This window comes from Orcinus orca, chromosome 11 (assembly GCF_937001465.1).
Source record: "Orcinus orca chromosome 11, mOrcOrc1.1, whole genome shotgun sequence".
In the NCBI taxonomy this organism is placed as follows: Eukaryota; Metazoa; Chordata; class Mammalia; order Artiodactyla; family Delphinidae; genus Orcinus; species Orcinus orca.
The window spans coordinates 39,697,168-39,721,460 of NC_064569.1; the positions used below are offsets into that span (position 1 = coordinate 39,697,168).

General features: G+C 50.9%; 2 protein-coding genes across 3 annotated transcripts in view; both read left to right on the top strand.

Moving 5' to 3' along the window:
• Window positions 1–8,855: 8,855 nt before the first annotated feature.
• On the top strand, window positions 8,856–12,215 carry DNAJC22 (DnaJ heat shock protein family (Hsp40) member C22). The gene is given in 4 exon segments (XM_004274469.3): window positions 8,856–9,040; window positions 9,784–10,750; window positions 12,043–12,103; window positions 12,106–12,215. Coding segments are annotated over 3 exon segments (1,020 nt in total). The 5' UTR covers window positions 8,856–9,040; window positions 9,784–9,901.
• An 11,554-nt stretch (window positions 12,216–23,769) lies between these two features.
• Window positions 23,770–24,293, top strand: part of SPATS2 (spermatogenesis associated serine rich 2) — a 136,024-nt gene continuing 135,500 nt past the window's right edge. Inside the window, exon 1 of one of the 2 annotated variants that reach the window (XM_033436374.2) lies at window positions 23,770–24,063. The gene's annotated coding sequence lies outside the window, so the exon portion shown is untranslated. The remainder of the gene's footprint in view (window positions 24,064–24,293) is intronic. The other variant, XM_004274362.4, reaches the window with a different exon arrangement.

The window sequence follows — 24,293 nt, forward strand, 5'->3', positions numbered from 1 at the left end:
ATAGGTCCCTCTCTGTGAGGGGTCTGCATCCTTCCTCAGGGTCTCGCCCCTCTGGGAGAAATTTCTTGCTCACAGGGACTCCAGGGCCAGAGGCCTGGAGAAGAGGTTCCAGGACTGGCAAAAGTGGGGTATTCGGAGGCCCTGGAGGTGGACAACTGCAAAGGATCTGTTAGAGACTAGGGTAAGCCAGTACTGTAATGTATAAGAGTACATTATGTAAAATGGAGAGCACAGGGCACATCAGGGCATAATTATTGGGTGGAAGATGATTTCCTCATCTCTTGTTTCCTGTACTCCTTCCCTGCCCCTCCCAGCCCGTAACGGTGCAGGAAGAAGGAGGTTGCTGAGGACGGGCCTGTGTGGAGGGAGGCCCCTACGTGCTGGAAAGGGTTGGGAGAGAAAGGGTTGGCAGTCAGTGGGGGTGGGGCCTCCTCCAACCATAAATACAAATTTTATTCAAGGTCTTTGTTGCCATTTGTCTTCCTCGGGGGGCTGAGGGCCATGTCGGCCCGTGCATGTCTAATTCTGAATCTGCTCCCCTAGGCTGGATGATGGATGGATCAGAGAGGAGAGAGCAGGCCAGGGCTCACAATGACCTCACCACCCAATCCTCAAGCCTCATCGGTCCCAGGTCCTGCCATCCCTCTCCCTCCTCCTCCCCCCTCTCCTGCCACCCACTCACTAAAGGCCCTCTCTGCTCAGCCCCGCTCCCCACCCCTCTCTCCTACTAACCAAGGCCCTCTTTTTGAGCCCCTCACCTCAGCCCCTGTCAGGTCCTAGCCCTCTTCTCTCGGAGCTTCCCTTCTCCTCCCATCCCCAGCCCAGGCTGTGAGCTTCGGTGACCAGCAGGGCTGCAGGCGGCAGCGGGTGTGTATGGTGGGGGAAGCAGGCTTAGCTCACAGGGAGCTGAGGGGCCAGCTCCATGAATTTATTCATGTTCTGTTGCTCTTTCCCCACGCTCTGGAATGAAGCTGCCAGCTCACCAGGTCCTTACTGCTTCCTCTGCAGCTGTCAACATTCGGCCGAGAAGGGACCTGGGTAGGGTCAAGGCCAGCTAGGGTCAGCTAGGCCAGCTCCTGGGGCCAGAAGCCAAGTGTCTGGGCTCAAGAGGAAATACTGGGGCCCAGGCTGGGGTCTGGGACAATTTACCCAGAGCTCCTTGGGCAGCCAGACTGGGAGGCCCCAGGGAGGTTGTGTGGTTGGGAATGGGATGTAGGCAGAGATGTGTGCTGCAGGACATAGAATGGGCAGTGGAGAGGGGAGAGGAGAGGAAGATTGAGTTCCCCAGGCTCCCCTATTTAAAAGCACAGCCCAGACTGAATCCTGCCTTACCCTCTGCCCTTGACTCTGCACTAGCCCTGACCCTAATCCCAAAGTATACACTTGACTCCTCTCCAATCCTAAAATGAATCCTAACTCCATAACCTGACTCTAAATAGAACCCATCCCGACCTGTCCTGTCCTGGAACCTAGGGGTCTCCCAAGAATTTCCCCCAGGGCTTAGGGCCAGGTGTGTGTCAGAGTTCTGAGGACCAGACTTTAGATTAGCATGTGATTAGCATATTATTTGCATGTGATATGTGCCTTCTACTCTGAGGAAGTTTTCTTGTTAAAATTTTATGAAGTCTAGTGGAAAGGTCCTGGCTCCTTGAAGTTTTTCTCTTTTTGTTCCTTCTCCCACACTCCTTGTCACTGACCCAGACCCCTTCAAGGGAAGGAAGGGGGTGAGGAAATGAGCAGTAGAAAATTCATGGGAGGAAAGATCCTGGTAGTGTGATCTACCCCTGTCACTTGCAGTATAACCTCCACAAGCCTCAGTTTCCTCATCCATAAGAGCAGAGGAACCAGCTGGCTGATGTTACATTAAGATCTAAGGAAATGCACTCCACCGCCCGCCGCACCCCGCCCTCTCTCCTTCCTCACCCTTCAGGGCCGTCCATAGTGTGGTTCTTCTCCACTTCCCTCCACCCCACCCATGCACACACTCTGGCTCTCAGCTCCTACATGTAAGATCACACAGAACTGGAAGCAACCTGGGTTGCCTGGTACCAGACCCCTGGTAAGAAGAGAAAGGAAAAATGCCCACCTGAGAGGATAGGGAATAACATGGATAGGGAAATAACATTATTGCGTGCTTACAGCATTTTAGAGCTTTTACTTGAGAGTTACTGCATCCTCGATGCATCCCTGAGAGGATGTATTGTCTCCATTTTACAGATGAGGAAACTGAGGCCTGGAAATGAGAAATGCCTTGTCCTGTATCACCTTGTAAGTGGCAGCCCTAGAACTGGAGTTCCGATCTCCCGGCTTCCTTCTCACTGCCCTGGAGAAGAGAAATGACACCCAAGGCAGTGGAAGGGTGAGAGAAGCAGGACTGGAGTGGGGAGAGAGATTTGAATTGGTCTCAGGGGAGACCTATGTGGGTGAGGCCAACGGGGCAGGGCCTTGGCTCAGGGTGTCCCCCATCCCCCACCCCCAGCGCTGACACACAACAGGTGCTCGGCTGTTAGCTAAAGGATGTCGGCCGAAGTCAGCTGCGGGGAAGAGCTGTTCAGTCCGAAGAGGAGAGGGAAGAGAAAGGGGAGGGAGAGGGAAACGAAGCGAACTGCAGAAAAACGTGCTCAAGAGGCCAAAGGTAGGAAAGCTGGCCAGAGGGCTGAGGACAGCTCTCCACTCGCCACCGGTGGGAAAACAGTAGCGGCCCAAGAGCCCGCGCACACTTTGCCCTCTGGCGCAGAGGGTCGACAGGCCCCAACGAGCGGCGAGAGAGCAAGTATGCCGCCGGGCCTAGGGCTTCTACTCATCCGCCGCACGGATCCCCTGGCACCGCAGCTCAGTGCAGCCTGAGGTTCTAAGGGCCGCCGCCAGAGCCCACGGGGCTGAGAACAGGCTCCTGGCTCCACAAGGAGGGGCTAGAGATTGCTTCCAAGGTATCTGTCAGGCCAGCCCTTGACCCCTGGCCAGGTGCGGCTCCCCGCCATAGCCTCTCTCTCCACCCCATTTTACTCCCCTCTCCCCGCGCCGTCCACCAACTCCAGCCTGCAGTTAATGAAATGTGGCGAGCGGCCGCACAGACAGCTGTCAGACCCCTCATTTCTCCTCCGGGATATTGGATCCCGCCCTGGGAGACCGACAGGTGAGCAGAGGAGAGGTGATGCGGGGAACGGAGGGCTGGGCTCCGGCTGGTGGGAGCCCGGAGCGCAAGGGGCAGCGCCGAGCTGAAATCTTCGAAGGCTCTGCGAAATGAGGTCGGCCGTAGCATGCCTTCTGCCCGGGGCCCCTAGCTCTTTCCTTTTCTCCATCAAGCAGGAGACTTCACACACCCCACAGCCACGGCGCCCTGACCCTCGTCGACCCGGGACTCCTGGTCCCGCACCCTAGAAGATCTGCCCCCCCTTGTGCGCTGCGCATAGCGTCTCTGAGCCGGCGGCCGCGGCCCGGTGCTTCCTCCCACCTCCTTCCATCTCTTCCTTCTTTCTCCCCCTCCTTCCCGAGCTTCCTCCCCGGCGGCCGCGGCCTTTATTAGGGATTCCGCGGCTGTCGGTCCCGCCATCCATCCTGTCCGCTGGCAATTAGGCGGCCAGACAAAGAGCAGCTTCGGATGGATGAGGGTCCCGGCGGATCGGAAATGTGAAGGGTCAGCGCTGCCGCCCGCGGCGCACCCCACTCCCCCTCCGCATAATCACCGGCCGCCCGTCACTCAGCCGGCCTCCCGGGGAGCTCCGAGGCCCGGGCTGGGGGAGGGCGAGGGCGGGACTGCAGCCTAGGTGCCTAGGGCATGGCGAAGGCGGACCTGCAACAGGGGCGCCTCCTGCTGGAGAATGGAGGACTGCGGGAGGCCGGAGGTACCTGGAGGAGAGAGAGGGCAGGACATGGCCCCCCCAGATCCCTGAAGGCGGACTGTGGGACTGCTACCTGGGGGCTTCCTGTACAGAAGCGGTGACTTCAGCTGCGGGAGAGAGGAAGATGGTGGCCAACGCGCCCCCTGCTAGGAGGCTGCGGGACGAAGCCCTAGGGCCTCGGGTCTGAAGAAGTGGAACCGAGCCCAGGACGAGCCCCCTTAGGGTCTGTAGCCTGGTGCGCCTCCTATTGGAATAAAATGATACTGCGCTTCTATACCCGGATCTCTTAAGTGAAATCCAACCCATGCACATCAAATCCAGAAAAGCTGCAAGGCTGGGCGAGCCCGAATGGAGCCAGAGGAAGTTCAAGGAGTCCGGTTTTTACTGCGGGTTCTTTGGCGCTAGCTCCCAGCTGACAAATCAACATCTCAATCTGACAATTATTAGTCGAGGTGGGGGGAGACGGGCTTTCGCCGCCTGGGCCGCTTAGCCCTCCCTGAGGGCGGCAGAGAGGTGGGCGGTGCTGGCAGTGATGAACGACTTGGGGGGGGGGCCAGGGCCCCGAGCGCGCATTCATTACTCGACTGACAGGCGGGCGGCGGGCCGGCCGGGCCGCGAGTGGACGTGCCGGGAAAGAGGCAGTGGCAGGAAGGAGAATAAGGGAGGCGTATAGCAGCCCCACTGCCCCGTCAGCTCCCGGTTCTTCACGTCGACCTTGGTACTTACTTGACTTCCTTAAGCTCAGCCTTTTACCTGTTGGAGCTGGCCATGGTTGAAGAATTTGGGGAGCGAGGACGGGGACCTAAGCCCTCTGCTTAGGTTAGGCGATTGAAGATCTAAGATGTCAAGACAGGGTGTAGACAGGCTTTAAGACTAGGCGCTTGTACCTGACCTAGGAGGAACCGTGCATAATTGCGCACGCAGAAGTGGTGTGTTGTGACAGGGATTGATGGGTGTGGGTCGCGTGTGGGGGTCAGTGATTGTGTGTGTCAGTGTTAGGGACGTGTCGGCCTGATTTTGTCAGTGGAGGTGTGTGCTGCGTGTGTCTGAGGATGAGCTACCACCTCTCCCCGCGTGACTGTGCCCCCCACACACATTTGCTGTCAGCTCTGTCTCCAGTTCTGTAGGAAACAGTAATGTGCACGGTGACAGCTGAGGTGTGCTGCCGGGGGGGGGCAGGGGGGATAGATGTTAACTGTGAGGGTGCTGGTTTGGACAACTGCTCCCTTCCACCACCTCCACCCCAACATCATCCCTTTCCCAAGCTTCCTGAAAGTAGTGGATGGTTTTTTCCAAAGTCTGGAGACCCAGTTGCTAAGTCCCGGGGAAGGAAGTGTTTACCACCAGAGTTTTCTACAGTCCACATACATACCCACATATACACAGTCGCCATCACATATACAGTCTCCAATATAAGATGTGAGCCACAACCCATCTGGCTTCCCCAGGCTGGTGGTGGACAGAGAGGAAGAGGTAGATCTCAGGACAGGAAAGGGCAGACCATTAGACCTCTCAAAGAGCCCATCTCTTTGGGGCCTGGGCTATTGCTTCTAGGACCCTTACCTTTTGGATTTCAGGTCCAGTTCCTAGTGGACACCTTGGGAGGATAATGCTAATTATATTCGAATTCCTTCCCCTAATAACTCTCTTTCTCCACCTGGCTTTGTCTCCACTCTCCTTCCCCACTCTCAAACACACCAAAGGGGGACCTTCCCAGTCCTGAATCTCCTGGGTCTATAGGGCAGGGAGTTGAGGTGATTCTGGGTCTCTGGTCCCCTGTTTTGTTCAGTGTGTCTTTGAGCCACCTTCCCTTTGCCTTGCTCTTCTTTAAACATAGGGTATCTCTTGGAGCCTCTGTATCTTTGTGTCTGCACCCCTCCTTGTGTCTGTATGTCTCTGCGTTTAGGAGTCTCTTCCAAATGTGTCTCCCTACTTTAGAGATCTCTCTTTGTTCCTCTGGGGCTTCTCCCTCTGGGAATACCCCAGCACAACAGCGAGGCCCATGGGGATGGGGAAGGCCCCGTAGGGCTTCCTTCCTGCCCCCATCCAGAGGGGACTGCAACCTAAGGATGGCTAGGTAATGTCAGGGTCCGGCCACGGCCTGGGCCTGGTAGCTTCTCATTCAGGGCACAGGCACCTGGTCGATGTCCTGCTATCCGCCCGCCCCCCCCCCATTCCCAAGCCGCCCTCCTCCAAGCCCCCGCCCCCTCCACCCGCCTGGAAAAGGCAAATTTGACATTTTTAAATCCCGAGCCTTAGAGGGATCGATGCGGCCCGGGGGCCCCGCCCGGGGTCGATATTCCTGATTGGGAAGCGGCCGCTGAGCGGAGCCGGAGTGTAAATCACCCGAACTGGGGGAGGGGGCGCGGGAGCCAATAGCTTCCCAGGCTTTCGGAGCTAGGCGAGGTCCCAGCCCGGCCCAACCCCAGGGCAATGGAATGAGGAGACCGATAGACCTTAGAGACCGAGAGACAAGCCCGCCCTTGGGCTCCCACTCTCCAGCGCAGCTCTAACTCTGCGGGGCGGCTCTGGTCTCGCTTCAGCGGCCGCCACCCTCCGTTGCTCCTGGAGCCGCCGGGGAGGCCGGTGTCGGAGCCAGCCATGCGGCGGCTCCTCTCCGGCCGCTCCCGCGGGGCCTGGGCTTCAGCGGCGGCTGTCACGAAGCTGACAGGCCAGGCCGACCGGGAAGGGGAGGGTGGCGGGGGAGAGGTGGGGGGAAGGCTGGCGCGGATCTGGCTCACAGTGGGCGCGCAACAGATGTTTGCGGAATTGAGGGACAGCAAGGTGGCGTGGGCACCGAGCGGCGCGGAGCCGGGGCTGCAGGCGCGGGCGGGGCGGGGGGCGGCCCAGACCTGTCGGAGCTGAGAGTCTGGCCATCCAGCGGGGATGAGCAGGCACCCGAGGGCGCTCTGGGGAGGCCAAGCTGGATAGACCCCCTCTCCATGTGACCGGGGTAGCAGAGAACAAAAGAGAATGGGGTGAGAAGGCAAGTTCGGGCCCCACCTACAGCCGCCTCCGCCGCTCCTGCCCTCCAAGCCTCTCAGTTCTCTCTTGGGGAAACCGAGGCAGCCGAGGCTGAGAAGGGCCAGGAAGGTTAAAAGCGATGTCAGCGACGAGGCTGGGGCAGCAACCAGAATTCCCGCGTGGGTCTCTGGATTCACCTGCCCGCCCCGGGTCCGCCCTGGGTAAATACACCACCACGTCCCCACCGCAGCTCAGACCCTTCCTTCCTGCTTCAGCTTGTCAGATCCTTCGCCGGTTTATAGAACAACAATTTGGGGAAAACAATCCGGGCCGAGTGACGGCCCCGTAATTGTGACAAAGTGAGTGCGGGCGGCTGGAGAGAGCGCTAGGGCGGGAGCGCAGCGGGGCGAGGCGGAGGTAGGGGCGCCGCCAGCTCGCCCTGCCGCCCCCTCGTTCTCATTCCGGTCATCTCCCATCCCTCTCCTTGACTCTTCTCCAGTTCTTTTTCTCTCGGCTCCCCTCGCCTCCCTTCGCTTGTTCCTCCATCGCTCTTCCCTTTCCTCTCGGTAACGGCTTTTCTCCCGCCCCCGCCCCGCCGCAGCCCCTCCCCCGGTGCGCTTTTTCCTCTCTCACTTCTCCCTCTCTCCTCCGCCCTTCACTTGTTTCTCCATCCTCTCCTCGTGCTCAGTAGCCCTTGGGGCCCTGGCTCCCACCGCACAATCCGCTTCTCTCCCGCTTCTCTCCCGATGTCAAGCCCTGAGCCTCCTCCCCGGTCCTCACTTTCTGGGAGGTCAGCTCAGCCGGGCACACGGGGGTTCCTCCTGCCTCACAGCCAGGGGCGCGCGGCGGCCCGGGGGCCCAGGCGGCCTGCGTTTTCTCTCCCCCTCCCGCCGCTGCCTCTCCCACCCCTCTCCCCGCGCCCAGAGTCAGTTTGTTTGTCCAGCGGCGGCTGCCGACGCTGGAGCTATTTACCGAGCTTAGCGCGCTGCTGCGCAGTGCCTGCCCAATTAAGTCTCATTCATTATTCAGCGCCCCCGTCCGCCTCCGCCCCCCAGCTGGCGGCTCCAGTGTCGCTTTGAGGCCCCTCCCAGCCCTGGCCCCTCAGTGAGCCCTAGGGGGCAACATGGGGAGCCGCGTTCCCTCGCCGGGCGGGGATAAGGACTGAAGGGGTGGGAACGTAGGAGGGGGCAGAAGCATTCGGCCGACTGCGGGGAGGCAACATGGGTGAGGCCCACCGCAACCCCAAGTCAAAGCTGGGGGACCTTGGAGATCCACGCTTTTCCTTTACAGAGGAGGAAACAGGCTCAAAGAAGCGGCCAGACTTGACCGAGGTCACGTAGCAGGGTTGGAGCCCACGACATTAAAATGAAGGCATCTTGAATCCCAGTTCTATTCCAGCATCGAGGCGTGAGGACGCAGACTATTCTCCTCGCGGGGAGGCCCTCACTCCCATCCCTTTTTGCTCCTGGTTCTCCCTCTCGCCAAAGTTAGCGACATACAGCTGATTTGGGGTTCCTGGGGGAACGGGAGGTTCCTCAGGTCTCAGGCTCAGATCTAGACGTAGTGCCCCTGACTGGCAGGCCTGGAGGCGGGGCAGTGAGGCGAACTCAGGGGGAGAGCCCCTCTCTGCAGCCTGTCCACTGGTGTGTCTGCCTTAGGGGAATTGGAAGTGGAGCCATCCAAGACAGCCTTGAACAGCAGTGGAACAGGGAGAGAGGACTGCAGCCTGCGGCGAGGGAGGAGCCACCCTCCCATTTGCGGGGGTGGAAAGGGGAGATCAAGGGCTTGTTTTCGCTTTTATAGGGGAGCGCCCTGGGCTGCTTTGCCCGGGCATCTGGACAAGGTGAGTCTGGGGACCCGCCCGGCACCTCCCGTCCGCGAGCGGCAGCGCCACCTGGCGGTCGTGGTGTCGCTGTGTAGGCGCTCTCGGCCTGGAGTGGGTCCTGCGCCAGTCGGAGTGAGCCTGGGAAGGCGGAATAAGCCGGGAACACCTTAAACCGAGTTTACCCGAGCGGGCGGGCGAGAGGAGCCCCAGCCTGAAAAGTGATCCCTTAGGGGCCAGGGAGGGCCTTGGGGAGGGGCCTGGCCAGGACGGCCCGACTTCCGTGACACAGCAAACACAGAAAGACAAAGTCCATTTGGATGGAAGTGGGAGCGGAAAGAGAGGGGCCATTTTGACTCTGTGGTCAAAGGAGATGACTGATCTGATGGGGTCTGGGAGCCGAGGTGCCCAGGTACTGCTGCTCACTCTGGGACTAGCGGGTGCTGGCTGGTGGTCAGGAGGCCCGCTCTGTGTAGAGGGGAGAGACTAGCAGGGGCACTTTACGTCTGGTTTGATATCCTGGGGATTCATCGGGCCGCTGTGGAGAGACTTTACAAGTTTGCCCTGGAAGGAGGTCGTTGAATTGCGGGGTGCCAGGGTCTAGGTCAAAATGTAGTTTTTCAGAGCTGGAGGGAACTCAGGACTTCTTTCAAGGTTGACTTGTGGGAGGATGTCCTGGTCTGGAGAGATGGGAGGCTGGAGAGGGGCTAAAATCTCCGCCAAGTGTCTGAGGGCAGCCACAGTCGGAGCTGGGGCCGGGTGGAGCGGGCTGTGTGGCAGGGGACTTTTAAAATGTGTAGGAACTTTCGGGGACATTGTATTCACTCCGATTCATTCCACCTCGCCCCCCGCACCCCACTGACCAGGAGGTCAGTGGTCTGAGGGAAGGTCTGAAATTTAAGCTTCTGCTTTTTATTGTCCGTGTGCTGAGTTCTCAGTTACTCAACTGAAAGCATTTCAAACATTCTTCTCCCCTAAATTTGGAGTCACTGTGGTTGTAAAACACAGAGATGAGGTGCTAGACCTAAGGGTATGGGAGAACCACAATTTCAGGGACACTCAGGAAGATCTGGACTTGACTAATATTGGAAGGAGAGATGGTTACTGTGTGGGGACCTGGATATAATCTTATGACTGCTTTTTTCCATGTCTTAGGGTCTAAGGATAACTCTGGACCCGTGACTGCCATGATTCTCACAGATGATCCCAGATTTTGGCATTCTGAGCAATGGCAGGTACCACTGGACTTGTTCTGAGACCCTTCTCCTAGAGGATGGCCAAGGGGCTCCTGAGGACCTATGCCCTCTGGGCTGTAGGGGGCCTTGCTGGGCTCCATCACCTGTACCTTGGGTGGGACAGCCACGCACAGCTCTGGATGCCCCTGGGGGGCGGGGCGGGGAGGGATGGCCTAGGCTGGCTCTGGGAATTCTGGAAGCTCCCGAGCTTTGTTGCTCAGGCCAACAGACCCCAGCGGCAGTGGCAGAGTTCAGGAGGGGGGACACACCCTTTGAGTCCCATTCACTTTGCTGCCCAGATGATAGTGGGCATTTATTTTGGCCTTGTGGCTCTCATTAGCCTCTCCTTCATGGGCAGCTTCTATATTGTGGGCCTCCCACTGGCAGCTGGCTTAGGGGTTTTGCTGATGGCTGCTGTTGGTAACCAGACCTCAGACTTTAAGAACACTCTAGGAGCAGCGTTTCGTACTTCCCCTATTTTCTATGGCCACCCCATAGCCATCCTGCCCACCAGCTTGGCTGCTGGCATCACAGCCCAGAAGCATCGCCTCTGCAAAGCTTCAGTTGGCTCAGAGATGCTCAGTGTGAGGCTCTACTGCCTGGGCCTGGCTTACCTTGCTTTCACATGCCCGCTAGCATACAGTGCCCTCTGCAACACGGCTGTCGCCCTTAGCTATGTGGCAGAGACCCTTGGCTCCTTCTTCACTTGGTTCAGCTTCTTCCCCCTCCGTGGGCACCTGATGGAGTCTGTCCTCCTTCTGCCTTACTGGGTCTAGAAGCTGCTGGCGGGAGATCATGGCTTCAGCAGCGGCTACTTCCAAGAGTGGTAAAAGCTCTATGAGTTTGTTCACAGTTTTCAGGATTAGAAGTGTCAGTTGGCTTACCAGGTGAGTTTTCTTCCCTCTCATTCCTGTCTGGAATGGCTCCGGAAGTGAGGCTAAGCCTTTTTTGAAAATATAAATTTATTTATTTACTTTTGGCTGCCTTGGGTCTTCGTTGCTGTGCGCGGGCTTTCTTTAGTTGCGGTGAGCGGGGGCTACGCTTCGTTGCGGTGCGCGGGCTCCTCATTGCAGTGGCTTCTCTTGCTGCGGAGCATGGGCTCTAGGCTTGTAGGCTCAGTAGTTGTGGCTCATGGGCTCTAGAGTGCAGGCTCAGTAGTTGTGGCGCCCGGGCTTAGTTGCTCCGCGGCATGTGGGATCTTCCCAGACCAGTGCTCGAACCCATGTCCCCTGCATTAGCAGGCGGATTCTTAACCACTGTGCCACCAGGGAAGCCCTAGGCTAAGCCTTATTGGAGCAGGTACCCGTAATGTGGAAGTACTGTTTTCATGTCTGCTGGGTCAGCCCCCGGAAGGGTGTCCTGGCTTCTTTGGGCTTCTGTGTGCAATGGGTGAAGGTTCAGAGGCTCTAACAGGGAGTGGGGAAAGATACATGTATATTATTTACTTTTTATTGAGGTATAACATATATAGAGTACGATAATTTTATATAGATACCTATGTAACCACCACTCCAATGAAGGTATGGAATATTTCTAGCACTAAGAAGGTTCGCTCATACCCCTTCCCAATCTATCCTCCTTTCCTGGGAAAAAACCTCTATTCTGACTTCTATTACCATAGATTAGTTTTGCCTATTCTTGGGCTTCATATAAATGGAATCACTCAATGTGTACTCTTTTGTGTCTGAGTTCTTTCATTCAACATTATGTTTGTGATATTTATTCATACTGTTGCATGGGATTATAAACTGTTTGTTTTCATTGTTGTATAGTATCCCATTGTATGAATATACCACAGTTTATCCACTTTTGTCAGTGAACATTTGGGTGGTTTCCAGTTTGGGACTATTCTGAATAACGCTGTTATAAACATTCTTGTACATGTCTTTGGTGGACATATATGCTTATTTCTCTTGCAAGGAGGAGATCTTGTCAGGGATGCCAAGTTCCAGGTTGGAAAATGAGCATCTGTGATTAAAAGGGAATCCTGGTTCTTGCCATGAGATCCAGAGGTTGTCCATGTTTCAAAAGGCTGGAATTCTAATCTGAGGTTCTGTGCCTTTCCCACCAGCAAGTGGAAGCCAATTCCAGCCTGATTTAGGAAGGGAACAAGGAGAGAGAGGCTCAGGAGCCCTGACAACTTATGAGGTTCTAATTTGTTAGCTTGTGTCTCCCTAAGGTTTTGGGTCTCTCAGAGGGGACAACAAATGAAGAAATACATTGCAGATACCTGGAGCTCGTGAAGACCACAATTGGCACCAGGTAGAGGAAGCTCAGAGGCACTTTCTGGAGATCCAGGCTGCATATAAAGTCCTGAGTCAGCCCAGGAAGCCAAGGGGATCCTGCAGGTGAGAAGAAACTTCCCTTTGAGGATGGACTCTTCCTGGCACAGCTGAGCAGCTTGTCCCAGCCCAGCTTTGCCCACATGAGGCATCCCAACAGTGTTTAAGAAGCTGTCACTTGCAGTGGAGATGAGAAAACCTTAAAGGGGTGAGAAAGCTTTTGTGGTAGAAGAATGTATTTATGTTTTGAATTTCTGAATTCTTGGCTATCGTATTCCTGATTATTTTTTCTTAAAATGAGATAATGCAATGATAGACATATTATAAAACCAATAAAATATCTTTTAGAGTCTATACCACATTATTTCAGCCCTGGTACATTGATGGATGATGGAGGAAGTTTACTTAACAATTTTTTTTTTTTAATGTGCAAAGCATTGAGTTAGGTGATTGAAGAAAAATACAAGGGTTCTAATATTTCACAAGGTGTCCTGTGACAAGAGGGATTTGATCTATTCTGTGGGCTACCAAGGGGTAAGACTGGGGTTAAGTTTCAAAATTTCAGAAAAATATTTTAATTCCATTTATAGGAGAACTTTCTAGGAGCTATACTTTTCCCAAGAAGGAACAAGCTGCTATGGGGTAGGGGGGTAGGGTGTAATCCCCCTATCACAGACTCCTCTGCTTGGTGTATTGTGGAGAGCCCTCAAACTTTACACAGGTGGTTCGACTGGCTGAATTGTCAGGTCTTCCTGAAACTTGGGATTTGATTCTGAGCTACACACCTTGCTCCCTCGTTGTTTACAGTCCATTGGGGGATAATAACACAGGTACACAGATATCAAAGTCTGCCCCATTCAGTGTTCTGAACTGTGTCGTAAGAGGTGTAAATAGAATGCATTAGAAAATTGCAGAAGGAACAGATGACACTGTTTTATGGGGACTCATGGGAAAATTCATGATTTTATATCTCATATGGCTTTATGGGGACTTTGGGGAAACCCTAGGGAACCAACAACTTGAGAATCTCAAGGGGGCCTTATTTAATTCCCAAGTGTGGAAGGAACAGCCCAGGATGCCTCAGTTTGCAGAGGAAGACTGGAGACCAGGAACGTGATGTTAAAATTATGTACACTTACTCCAGCTTTCTTGCTTTTCTTTATTTGTGTGTACAACACTCAGTCCTTTTCTTTTTTCTGGAAGTTAACTCCGAGTGGTATATGTATTCTTTTTTAAATTTATTTTATTTGTTTATTTATTGGCTGCGTTGGGTCTTCGTTGCTGTGCGTGGGCTTTCTCTAGTTGTGGCGAGCGGGGGCTACTCTTCGTTGTGGTGTGCAGGCTTCTCATTGCGGTGGCTTCTCTTGTTCGGGAGCACGCACTCTAGGCGCGCGGGCTTCAGTAGTTGTGGCACGCGGCTCAGTAGTTGTGGCTCACAGGTTCTAGAGCGCAGGCTCAGTAGCTGTGGCGCACGGGCTTAGTTGCTCCGCGGCATGTGGGATCTTCCCGGACCAGGGCTCGAACCCGTGTCCCCTACCTTGGCAGGCAGATTCTGAACCACTGCACCACCAGGGAAGCCCCGGTATATGTATTCTTAAAAAGTAAACTTATTTTGGCTAGTTTTCCCTACTGATTAAAAAAAAATGGTCAGATCAATTGAGAGGAATGAAATTTGTAGATGTGTTTTTTTTCATCCATATATAAAAAAAAATTTGCCAATGAATTTATATACCATGATTTTAAGACCAAATTAGGGACTTCCCTGGAGGTCCGGTGATTAAGACTCCACGCTCCCGATGGAGGGGACCCTGGTTTGATCCCTGGTCCGGGAGCTAGATCCTGCATGCCGCAATCCCGGTGCAGCCAAAAAAAAAACAAAAAAAACAAATTAACTTTCACACTTCTTTTTTTTACTATTAATTTACTCAAATGTTTCATCATATCAAGTTATTTTTGTTTTTTTGTCAGTATTTTTAAATTGAAGTATAGTTAATTTACAATGTCACACCTTTTTAAAGTCAGAAATTGATATACATTTCCTTTGAAGAACATAATTTGTCAAATTATCATGTGGCATTTTCATAGGCTATTAATTAGTAATTTATTAACATGTTATGTAGTACTACATCTGCAAAATGTAAATATATTAAAAACAGTCTATAAGGAAAAAGAAACAAAAGAGTGATTGAGGTTTTACTTGATTTGGAAAATTATTTTACTGTCCTCAAATTTTCTTATGAGTTTTTGTTATAAAAATATATTTTAATTTATTCAAACAGGAACTATTGATGAGTAGTTTCTATTTTTTCAACATGAGCAACGCTACAATGAATATCTTTAAATATGTGTATTGGTGCTTTTTGTCTTTCTAAGGCTAGATTCCAATAAGTGATAATGCAGGGTCAAACAGAATGTATGCTTTACATTTTGATTGATACTGTATCAGGTTACTTTTGGAAAAGACTGTAAACAAGCTACACTTCCACCAGCAGTACAAGTGGCCCTTTCTTTGTAACCGGTATGGACTGTTATCTTTCTTTTAATTTTTTGCCAACATGATGGGTGAGAAATAGTATCTGATGACTTCAGTTTGCCTTTCCCTGACTCCAATTAAAGTTCAGCATCTTTCCAAATGTTTATTGGGCCCTTGCATTTCCTCTTCAGTGAATTGCCTGATAATTTCATCTACCTTTTTTTTTTTTTAATTGTGTTCCTGTTTGTCTCTGTGAAATCTATTTTCTTGGTATCCTTGCTTGTTAGGAACCTTAGCCCTTCATCGTATGTGTTGGAGATATTTTCCCCCAGTTTATGGATGGTCTTTTGACTTTAAGCTTGGGTTTTAGAGTCAGGAGGATTAGGATTAGGATTTGAATCTGGTTCCATGATTTTATAGCTCTGTGATCTTGGGTTTCTTTAGCCTCTTAGAGCCTTAGTTTCCTCTAAAATTGAGATAATAGTACGTACTTTTAAAGAGTTGCTGTAATATAGAAGCTAGCACATGTAGAGTAAGCAAATATAACTAGTAGTTCCCTTTCAAACTCTTTTCAGCCTATGTAAGGAAATAGTGCTTGAGTGTCTAGTGAGTTACTGGTATAGAATGAAGGTTCTACCTGTAAGGATGAATTTTCCTAGAGTGTATTAGTGTATTTTGTATTAAAAAAAGGTCCTCTTGGGCTTCCCTGGTGGCGCAGTGGTTGAGAGTCCGCCTGCCGATGCAGGGGACACGGGTTCGTGCCCCGTTCCGGGAAGATCCCACATGCCGCAGAGCGGCTGGGCCTGTGAGCCATGGCCGCTGAGCCTGCGCGTCCGGAGCCTGTGCTCCGCAATGGGAGAGGCCACAACAGTGAGAGGCCCGCGTACCGCAAAAAAAAAAAAAAAAAAAAAAAAAAAGGTCCTCTTGGCTTCCTGTAAATCTGTGTATGAATGCTTGCAAATAATGGTTAGAAAGAAATAAATAGGAATGATGGATTGTATTGTGATGGTAGGGTTACAAGTGTTCCCCTCCCCTTCTCTAGACTCTCTTGTTTTATAATTAAGAAAATTCCAGGACTTCCATGGTGGTCCAGTGGTTAAGACTCTGCGCTTCCACTGCAGGGGGCATGGTTCGATCCTGGTCGGGGAGCTAAGATCCAAAATGCCTCACGGTGCAGCAAAAAAAAAAAAAAAAGAAATTTCCAGTCTTTCTTAGCTGTTTATGGGGAACCAGGGAAGTGGTTTGGGTTTGGTCATTCTCGGACTATCATTTTAAAATGGGGCGGAGCTCCTCTGGGCCAGTGATTATAGCAGAAGGCCTCAGAATGCAGCAACTCTGAGGGTAAGATGAATTTAATGGGAAGGAGATGGGGAACTGCTTGTAAGATGGCCCTTTTTACCTGCAGATTCTCCTTGCAGAATTCTTGTCATCCTTTGACAGATTCATTTCAATTAGGGAGGCTGTTCCCTGACATCTGGAGTCTCAGTCCTTCTATGCCGAAAAGCAGGGGTATTTATAGTTTATGAAACGCTGCAGCATAGGTCTGCTGCCCAACTCTTACCCCCATTGGTCACTTCAGTGTGGATTGGTATGAAGCTTTCCATAGGAGAGAGTTTGTGGGTGTGGGCTGGGTTACTACGTAAGAAGTGAGAAAGAGGTTAAAGAATGTTTACCTCTTAGTAGGAAAGACTGTTTGATTAAACCATCTTTGGATTTCATCTTCCCTCTTGTCCTGGCCTGTGAGCAGGTACTGAAATTGAGTGCTTCCCAGGATTAGGCTACCTACCCACCCCCAGAGGACATCTAATAGCCAGTGGTGTAGCCCAGCCATTTTTTGAAAACAAAGAAATGGCACAAATCATATGAATTTAGAACTTTTGGAAGGAAATTCTGCTTTGCTACCAGCCCTAGAATATTATAATCACTAAGACTTTTCTGGGAATGTGCTTCCTAAAGGACCTGACATAGTGAAAATCAGCTGAAAGCAGAAATTCACTATAATATAATTATTTTTAAAAAACGAACTAAGATATTAGCAAGTGAGAGGTCTTCCTTATTCTCTACCTGGGTTGATGTAATGAAATCCAATGATGCTGTACTCTCCCACTCCCACGAATAAAAAGTGTATAGACCCTTTAAAGAGTTGGAAGGGAACTGAGAAGGCCTCTACCCCAAGTACCTATCCATAGCAGGATCTTGAGAATAGCCTGCCTCAGAGATGACCAATTCTGGCTTTTGATTTAATTGGAAATCCTCTACCTGTCCCACCTTTTGGACATCCTTAACTGTTGTTCTTTTATTAGACTGAAATTTGCTTCCCTGAAATTTCTTTCTAGATCTGCCGTCTCTCTCTCTCTCTCTCTTATTATTATTATTTTGGCTACGTTACGCCGCTTACTGAATCTTAGTTCCCCGACAAGGGATCGAACCAGGGCCCATGGCAGTGAAAGTGCCGAGTCCTAACCACTGGACCGCCAGGGAATTCCCTAGATCTGCCACGTCTTGCTGCAAAGAACAAAAACCAACAAAAAACCCATTCTTGATAAGAACCTGCCCTTCACCTCATATCCTTCTAAAGCTTTCCTTTTCTAGATTAAACATTGCCTTGTTTAAGGAAGCACTGTAATTTGGTAGAAAGAGGATGGGTGGAGAAGTGACGGGGGTGGGGGGGGTTTGCTTCTGCCTCTTGCGTGAACAGCCTGCTGACTTCGAGGAGCCACTTCACCACTCTGGGCCTCAGTTTTTTCCTTGTAAGGTGAGGAAATTGGACTTAGATGACCTTTAAGATTGCTTTCCACACTGGATTCTGGGTTTCTAACTGTTCGACTGAAGCTTGTGAGAAATGGTTTGGTTTTTCATCTCTCTGCCCTCTTGTGGACACTGTCTTGGGAAGAAAATAAAATATTTAATTGCTCAAAGAACAATATAATGGCCACCCCCCTGGCAAAAATTCACCTGTATCAAACTTTCAGTTTTCATTTATTCATGATGTCTTTTAGTCCTCATCCATAAATGTACATATCATATCATGAATATAATTTTATAGTTTTTTCTCCTCCCTGAATCATAAGCATCATAAGCATTTATATATATTACTAGGAAGACTTCATATATATATACATATATATATATATTTTACTGAGATATAATTCACATCACGTAAAATTTACCCTTTGAAAGTAAAAAGTTAAGTGGTTTTTAGTATATTCATGAGGTTGTACAACCATCAACCTTAACTGCAGAATATTTTTACCACCCCAGAAAGAAACCCCATACATAGGGACAATCATTCTCCATTCTGTCCTTGCCCCCATCCCCTGGCCACTATGAATCTACTTTCTGTCTCTATAGATTTGTCTATTGCAGACATTTTATATAAATGGAATCATAAATGTCTGCTTTTCTGTCTGGCTTCTTTCACTTAGCATAATATTTTCAGGATTCATCCATGTTGTACGCATTATTATTAAATATTTTTAATTTTTTTCAAATAACATAATTATACTGAAACGCTGTATAATATTACCTTCTTGGGAGACATTTAAGCTATATATACACACAAATATACACACACACCCACATATATATATTTGTTGTTATAAAGAATGCTGCATCGATATTTTCATGCTTCTAATTCATCTAGTCTCTTGAATTATTTCAGAATAAATTCCCATGCGTGGGATTACTGGGTCAAAGGGTATGAACATTTTTATGACTGTTGTCAATATTGCTCTTAAATTGTGGTGCCCAGAACTAAATGCAATTCTCAGATGTGTTCAGACAGAACAGGGTACTGTGGAGCTATTAAGTTCTCAAGGTCTGGACAATATATCATCCTTTAAATCAAGCAGTCTAAGAATTTCTTAGCTTGTTTTTTGAGGGGGTGGTTTGCTCATGGAGCTTATAGCCAACTAAGGCCCTTAGGTCTTTTCCTAGGCTCTGTGTCTTCAAGCTGCGTTTGCACCTACTCTAGGACCTAGGAGGCTTTTGAGGACTCCCTGGATGGAATTTCTTTCTTTCTTTCTTTCTTTTCTTTTTTCTTTAGCAGTGGGTGGTCCTAACAAGCTAGCAGGAGGTCTAGGTTTACTGCAGTCTTAGCTGAGAACTGCAGGTGGCGCCTGAAGGCTGTCACAAGGGTAAAATATGTCCACTTTTTTTTAGAATCTGGTAGTGGTACCTCCTTAGTTGGTTCATTACCAGAGTTCAGTCCCTTCCTTTTGTTGGGAAGGTGAGAGAAACTGTGAAGTTGTCTTTGGGTGTTATTCAGGTCAAACTCCAAATGAAGTATGTTTTCTAGATGTCATTTGATCTCCCCAGAAACTCTGGTGAAATCTCATGTTAGAGCTTTGCTTGAACACAAATTTCATGCCAGTTCACACCCTGAGAAGCTGCTTTTTTGGTTTCTCTTCATGTTCCTTGCCATCTTTTTCTCTTAGTCATTCCAAGGGATTGAAACTTGTTCAACTAACTGGTTTTGTTTGTTTGTTTTGCTAAGATGGGTTTTGAACAACAAACGCAGAATATTTACATAGGGTTCCAGCTAAATGCGGTTTCATTTCTTTCCTTCTTTGGCTGTGTCGGTCTTAGGTGCAGCACGTGGGATCTTCGTTGCTGCGCACAGGCTTCTCTCTAGTTGTGGCACGCAGGCTCTAGAGCGTTACAGGCTTAGTTGCCCCACGGCGTGTGGGATCTTAGTTCCCAGACCAGGGATAGAATCTGCGTCCCCTGCATTGGTAGGCAGATTCTTAACCACTGGACCACCAGCGAGGTCCCTTTTTTTTTTTTTTTTTAATGACTTTAGTCAAGGTCAATTTTTTTTGTTAATATTTATTTATTTATTTTCCTTACTTTTTTGGCTGCATCGGGTCTTAGTTGCAGCACGTGGGATCTTCCTTGAGGCATGCAGGATTTTTCCTTACGGCACGTGGTCTCTTCGTTGTGGTGCTCAGGCTTTTCTCTAGTTGTGGCATGTGGATTTTCTCTCTCTAGTTGTGGCACACAGTCTTCAGGTCGCGTGGGCTCTGTAGTTTGCGGCACGCAGGCTCTCTCGTGGAGGCACGAGAGCTTAGTTGCCCCGGGGCATGTGCGATCTTAGTTCCCTGACCAGTGATCGAACCCGCGTCCCCTGCATTGGAAGGTGGATTCTTTACCACTGGACCACCAGGGAAGTCCCGAGGTTTCATTTCAATAGTTTGTTGCTTTCTTCATTTTCCTTTTCCTTTTCTTCCCAATTCTCTTCTTTCTCTCCACCTCTCATCCATCTGCTTACTTGCAAACTATTATAACTTTCAGCAAGACCTTGGATTTTCTAGATTTAAACCTCAGTGATAAGTTTCAATAGAATAGAGAAGTGCCCTATGTGGGAAAGTTGGAAGGGAATGATTTTAACCCATTCTGGCCAGACCTTAGGTCCATTTCTGGGCTAAGAAAGGTTGTGGGGAACATTCTCTGCTGCGCAGTGACTAAATTAGCATGAGAGCCTGGCTTCCAAGCATCACTTAAAGGGGCATTTTCCTTACCATCAGGAGGTCAGGCACCTTTCAAATGATTTAGTATCAGGAAAGGAATGGGGAGGGTATAGAGGAAATATAGATGTCTTCTATTCAGATATTTCCCAATCACAGATCTGAGGGCCAGTGAGGCTCATGTTACTCCCCCACCTCTCCTTCCTACCCATAACCGCCAGTTTGGACTTGGCTTCTGTTGCTACTTTCTCGTTTTCATTCCTGGGGTCCACGACAGAGAGTGTAAGTTTACTGCTTTTCTGTGTAATTTGGGTTGGAAAGCACTTGCTCATTTTATATTAAGTGACTGGGAACTCTGCCTCTTAGCAGGTGATTTTTCTTGTACAGCCAAGAGACTGATCATTTCAGACCCATCTCCCTTCAAACTCTAATTCTTTTCCAGCAGTGTGTTTTTTGTTCTCATGTTTATGTCTTTGCTGATGTCACTCTACTTTCCTATAATCCTTTTTCCCCTCTGCTAATCCAAATCTTTACACTTCTTTTATGATCCAGCTTAAGGTTTATCCCTAAGTGATGCCTTTGCTGATTAAGTCCATCCCCAGTAATCTTTCCTCCTTGAATTCCTTCAGCAGTCTTGTCCAGTTTGTACCATTCTATCAAGCATTTTCTTACATGTTGCCATATAATCATTCTCTATCTCATGTTTTTAAGTCTTGTCTCCTTGACTATACCAAAGGCCCTTGACAGCAGGACTGTCTTCTCTCAATGCAAATAACAGGACATTTACTAAATATGGTAAATTGCTACTTAAGGGAGTCCAGGTTTTTTGAGCATGAGCCACCCGTTTCTTTGCTTGGCCTTGCAATAAACCTTTCCTCCAAAAACCAAACAAACAAAAACCCCCTGCTATTTAACAATTTAGAGCCTCGGTTTCCTCATTTGTTAAATGAGGACAATGATGCTTGCATCACAGGGTTGTTGAGACATTCAAATGAGATGTGTTGAGGGCACTTTCTAAACCATAAAACATTTTACAGAGGGTGGCATTATCACTTTAAAAAGTGGTGACAGACTGTATAAGTGAAAGAGCATGCTGAAATTCCATGCATGAACTTTCAGTAAAGCAGTATTAGTTATAAATCTCACACATAGAAACAAATTCAATTTCAAGTTTTTAATGAACTTGCAAGGCACTTTCACTGAACTGAGTGTTTCAAATCTGAGTTTTGGTTCTGACATTGCCACTAATTTCATGATTTAACAATTCAACCTTTGACAATTTAAGGCCTTTTGCAGCTCTAAACATCTGATGCACAACTGAATTTGGGTATGTTACCCATGTCTTTGAACCTCAGTTTTGTTATCTATAAAATGGGAAATTACAACCTAATCAAACCCCCTTTTTTTTTTTTTTTTTTTGCGGTACGCGGGCCTCTCACTGTTGGGGCCTCTCCCGCTGTGGAGCACAGGCTCTGGACGCACAGGCTCAGCGGCCATGGCTCACGGGCCCAGCCGCTCCGCGGCATGTGGGATCTTCCCAGACCGGGTCACGAACCTGTGTCCCCTGCCTCGGCAGGCGGACTCTCAACCACTGCGCCACCAGGGAAGCCCCAGGGAAGCCCCAGGGAAGCCCCATCAAACCCCTTTAATAGAACTTTATAAAGTGGCTGTTCAAAGAAACATTAATCCTGCACAAAAAGTTTCCTTGGGGGAAAGCTGCACACTATATACTACATTCCCTTCAATATTTTTAAAAATTAATTTAAAATTAATTATTATTATTTTTTGCTGCGTTGGGTCTTCGTTGCTGCACGTGGGCTTTCTCTAGTTGCGGGGTCTACTCTTCGTTGCGGTGTGCAGGCTTCTCATTGTGGTGGCTTCTCTTGTTGGGGAGCAGGGGCTCTAGGCACAAGGGCTTCAGTAGTTGTGGCACACGGGCTTAGTTGCTCCGCAGCATGTGGGATCTTCCCGGACCAGGGCTCGAACCCGTGTTCCCTACCTTGGCAGGCAGAGTCTGAACCACTGTACCACCAGGGAAGCCCAATGATCTACTTTTATTCTTTGTAAGTGACCCACACCTAGAACAATGCCTCCCACTCACTGGGTGGTCAATTTAGTAAATGAAGAGAAAGCAGGTATTTGGATGGTTTGCTTCTATTTGAATCTTTGAAAGAAGATTCAATAGTAAGCAACACATGGTGTAGTGCCCTAACTGGTTGGATGACCTAGTCTTCTGTTTCTTTAGATCTGTAAATGATATATGGTTGTATTAGGTTAGGCATTATTAACCAGGGGCCAGTGGGCTCCAGAGGATTTTTGACCCTTCCACCCCATGCGAGGTTAAAAACCAAAGGACCAGATGACTTCGTAGAGATGTACTAGTACTGCAACTCCAACAACAAACCTGTGGAAACCAAAACTACATTGTGACTGTGGTGTCTGTACACACTCACATATACTCTCTGGCTTGTTGTTGGTGCCTGTCCAGAGCCCCTTATGCTTTGGCTTCAAAAGATAAGAACATGGGGACAGATTCTGATTAACCTTTTCACTGCTGATTGTCTAAATGCCCAGCCTCTAGCCACTCCCAACAGATCGCTGACCAGTTGGCAGTGGGGTGAGTGCTTCATACATGGAGGACACTGGCTGGAAAGGCGCGCAAATATTAGAGATGGTTCTGGCCCCGCCCGGGATGCTTGGGAATCTAACCACGAAGACAGAAGAGTATTTAACAGAAAGATTCGGGCAATGTGACCACAGCCGCGTAGGGGGATGCAGACAACTTAGTATGCCAGAAAACCGACGGAGAAATGGACTTGGGCAGTGTGCCTGGCGGACTAGGCTGAGAACCCTCAAGTTACTCCCGAATTTATCTTGTGCCGGGCCTGGGAGGCGCATCCTCCCGCCACCACTCGGCATCTCCCTCTATGGATTCCCAGGAGGCTGAGCGGCCGCGAAGTCCGGACGTCCGGGCGTTTTCCGCAGCTGGTGGCTCTGAAATGGACTTTTGGAGTAAAACTTGGGTCGGGAAGGAGGCAAAGTGGAAAATGGTGTTAAGTCGTCGGGGCGGATCGTAGTGCCGAAATGGACAGCAGCCTGGGAGACAGAATCCCGACCGGGACCTAGTGAGAAGAGCCCCTCAGCAAGGTTCCCCTCCAGGCGTCTGCCTTCGGCAACCTCCGGGGGAGTTTCGGCTCTTTCCGGCAGTTCCAGCTCGGGCCCTCCACTCCTAGCGCGCGCTGTCTCCCCACCCCACGCCGCCCAGCTCCTTCTGGGCACTGGCCATTCTGCACGCGGGCGCGAGCTCGTGTCCCACCCGTCCCCACTTCCATCTAGTTGGTTCCCGACCCACTCTTCCAGCCCCTTCCCTTTGTCGTTCTTCCCAATCCCCAGCGACGCCTGCGCTCACTGAACTCGGGCGCGCGATCTGGCGGGCGGTGCGAGGTGCAAGGGACCCGGTCACGATGGGAGCGGCAACCCGACGGACTGGAGGCGGCCTCCGGCCCCGCACCTCTCCGCGCGCAGATCCCCGGCTCGCGGGCCGCCTCGCGCCCAGGCCTCGCTCGCGCGCCCGTTGGCTGCAATGGCCTCGAGCTCGGCGCGCCGGCGTCGCGCCGGCGCGAGCACGCGCCCTGTGCGCTGGCTGGCTGGCGCGCACGCGCCCGAGTGGGCTGCAGGGCGGGGCGAAGAGCTCGAGCTCCGGCGAGGTCGGTGTGGATCGGCTGGCCCTCCGGGCCTGAGCCGTGGCTGCGATTCCCAGCCCGCCGCCCGGCTGAGGAAGGAAGAGAGGAAAGGGGCGGTTGGGGCGGGGCGGCGTCCGGCTCCGGGAGAGCTGGGGGAGGAGCGCGGCGGCTACGGCGGCGGCTCTAGAAGAGGAGGAGGAGGCGGCGGAGGAGCTCCTTTCCTCTTCTCAGACCCGGGAGCGTCCCGGACGCAGAGCCGGAACTGGGGGACACGGCGACTGCGGGGGCCTGGAGTAGGTGAGGCTGAGGGTGCTGGGTGGAGGAGTTGGTGGGGGATGAAGCGGGGCACAGAGGTGCAGAGAGCAGGCTTGAGGGAAGGCACAGGGGGAGGGGGCAGTTGGTGGGGGTTGGGGTACCGAGAGGAGGGGGACGTGAACCCTTTGGAGCCTGGAGTGCCCAGATGGTGAAAGGTTTCTGTGGTCAGTGGGGCGGGCCGAAGCACACGGGTCCGAGTTGGGGGGTTTCCG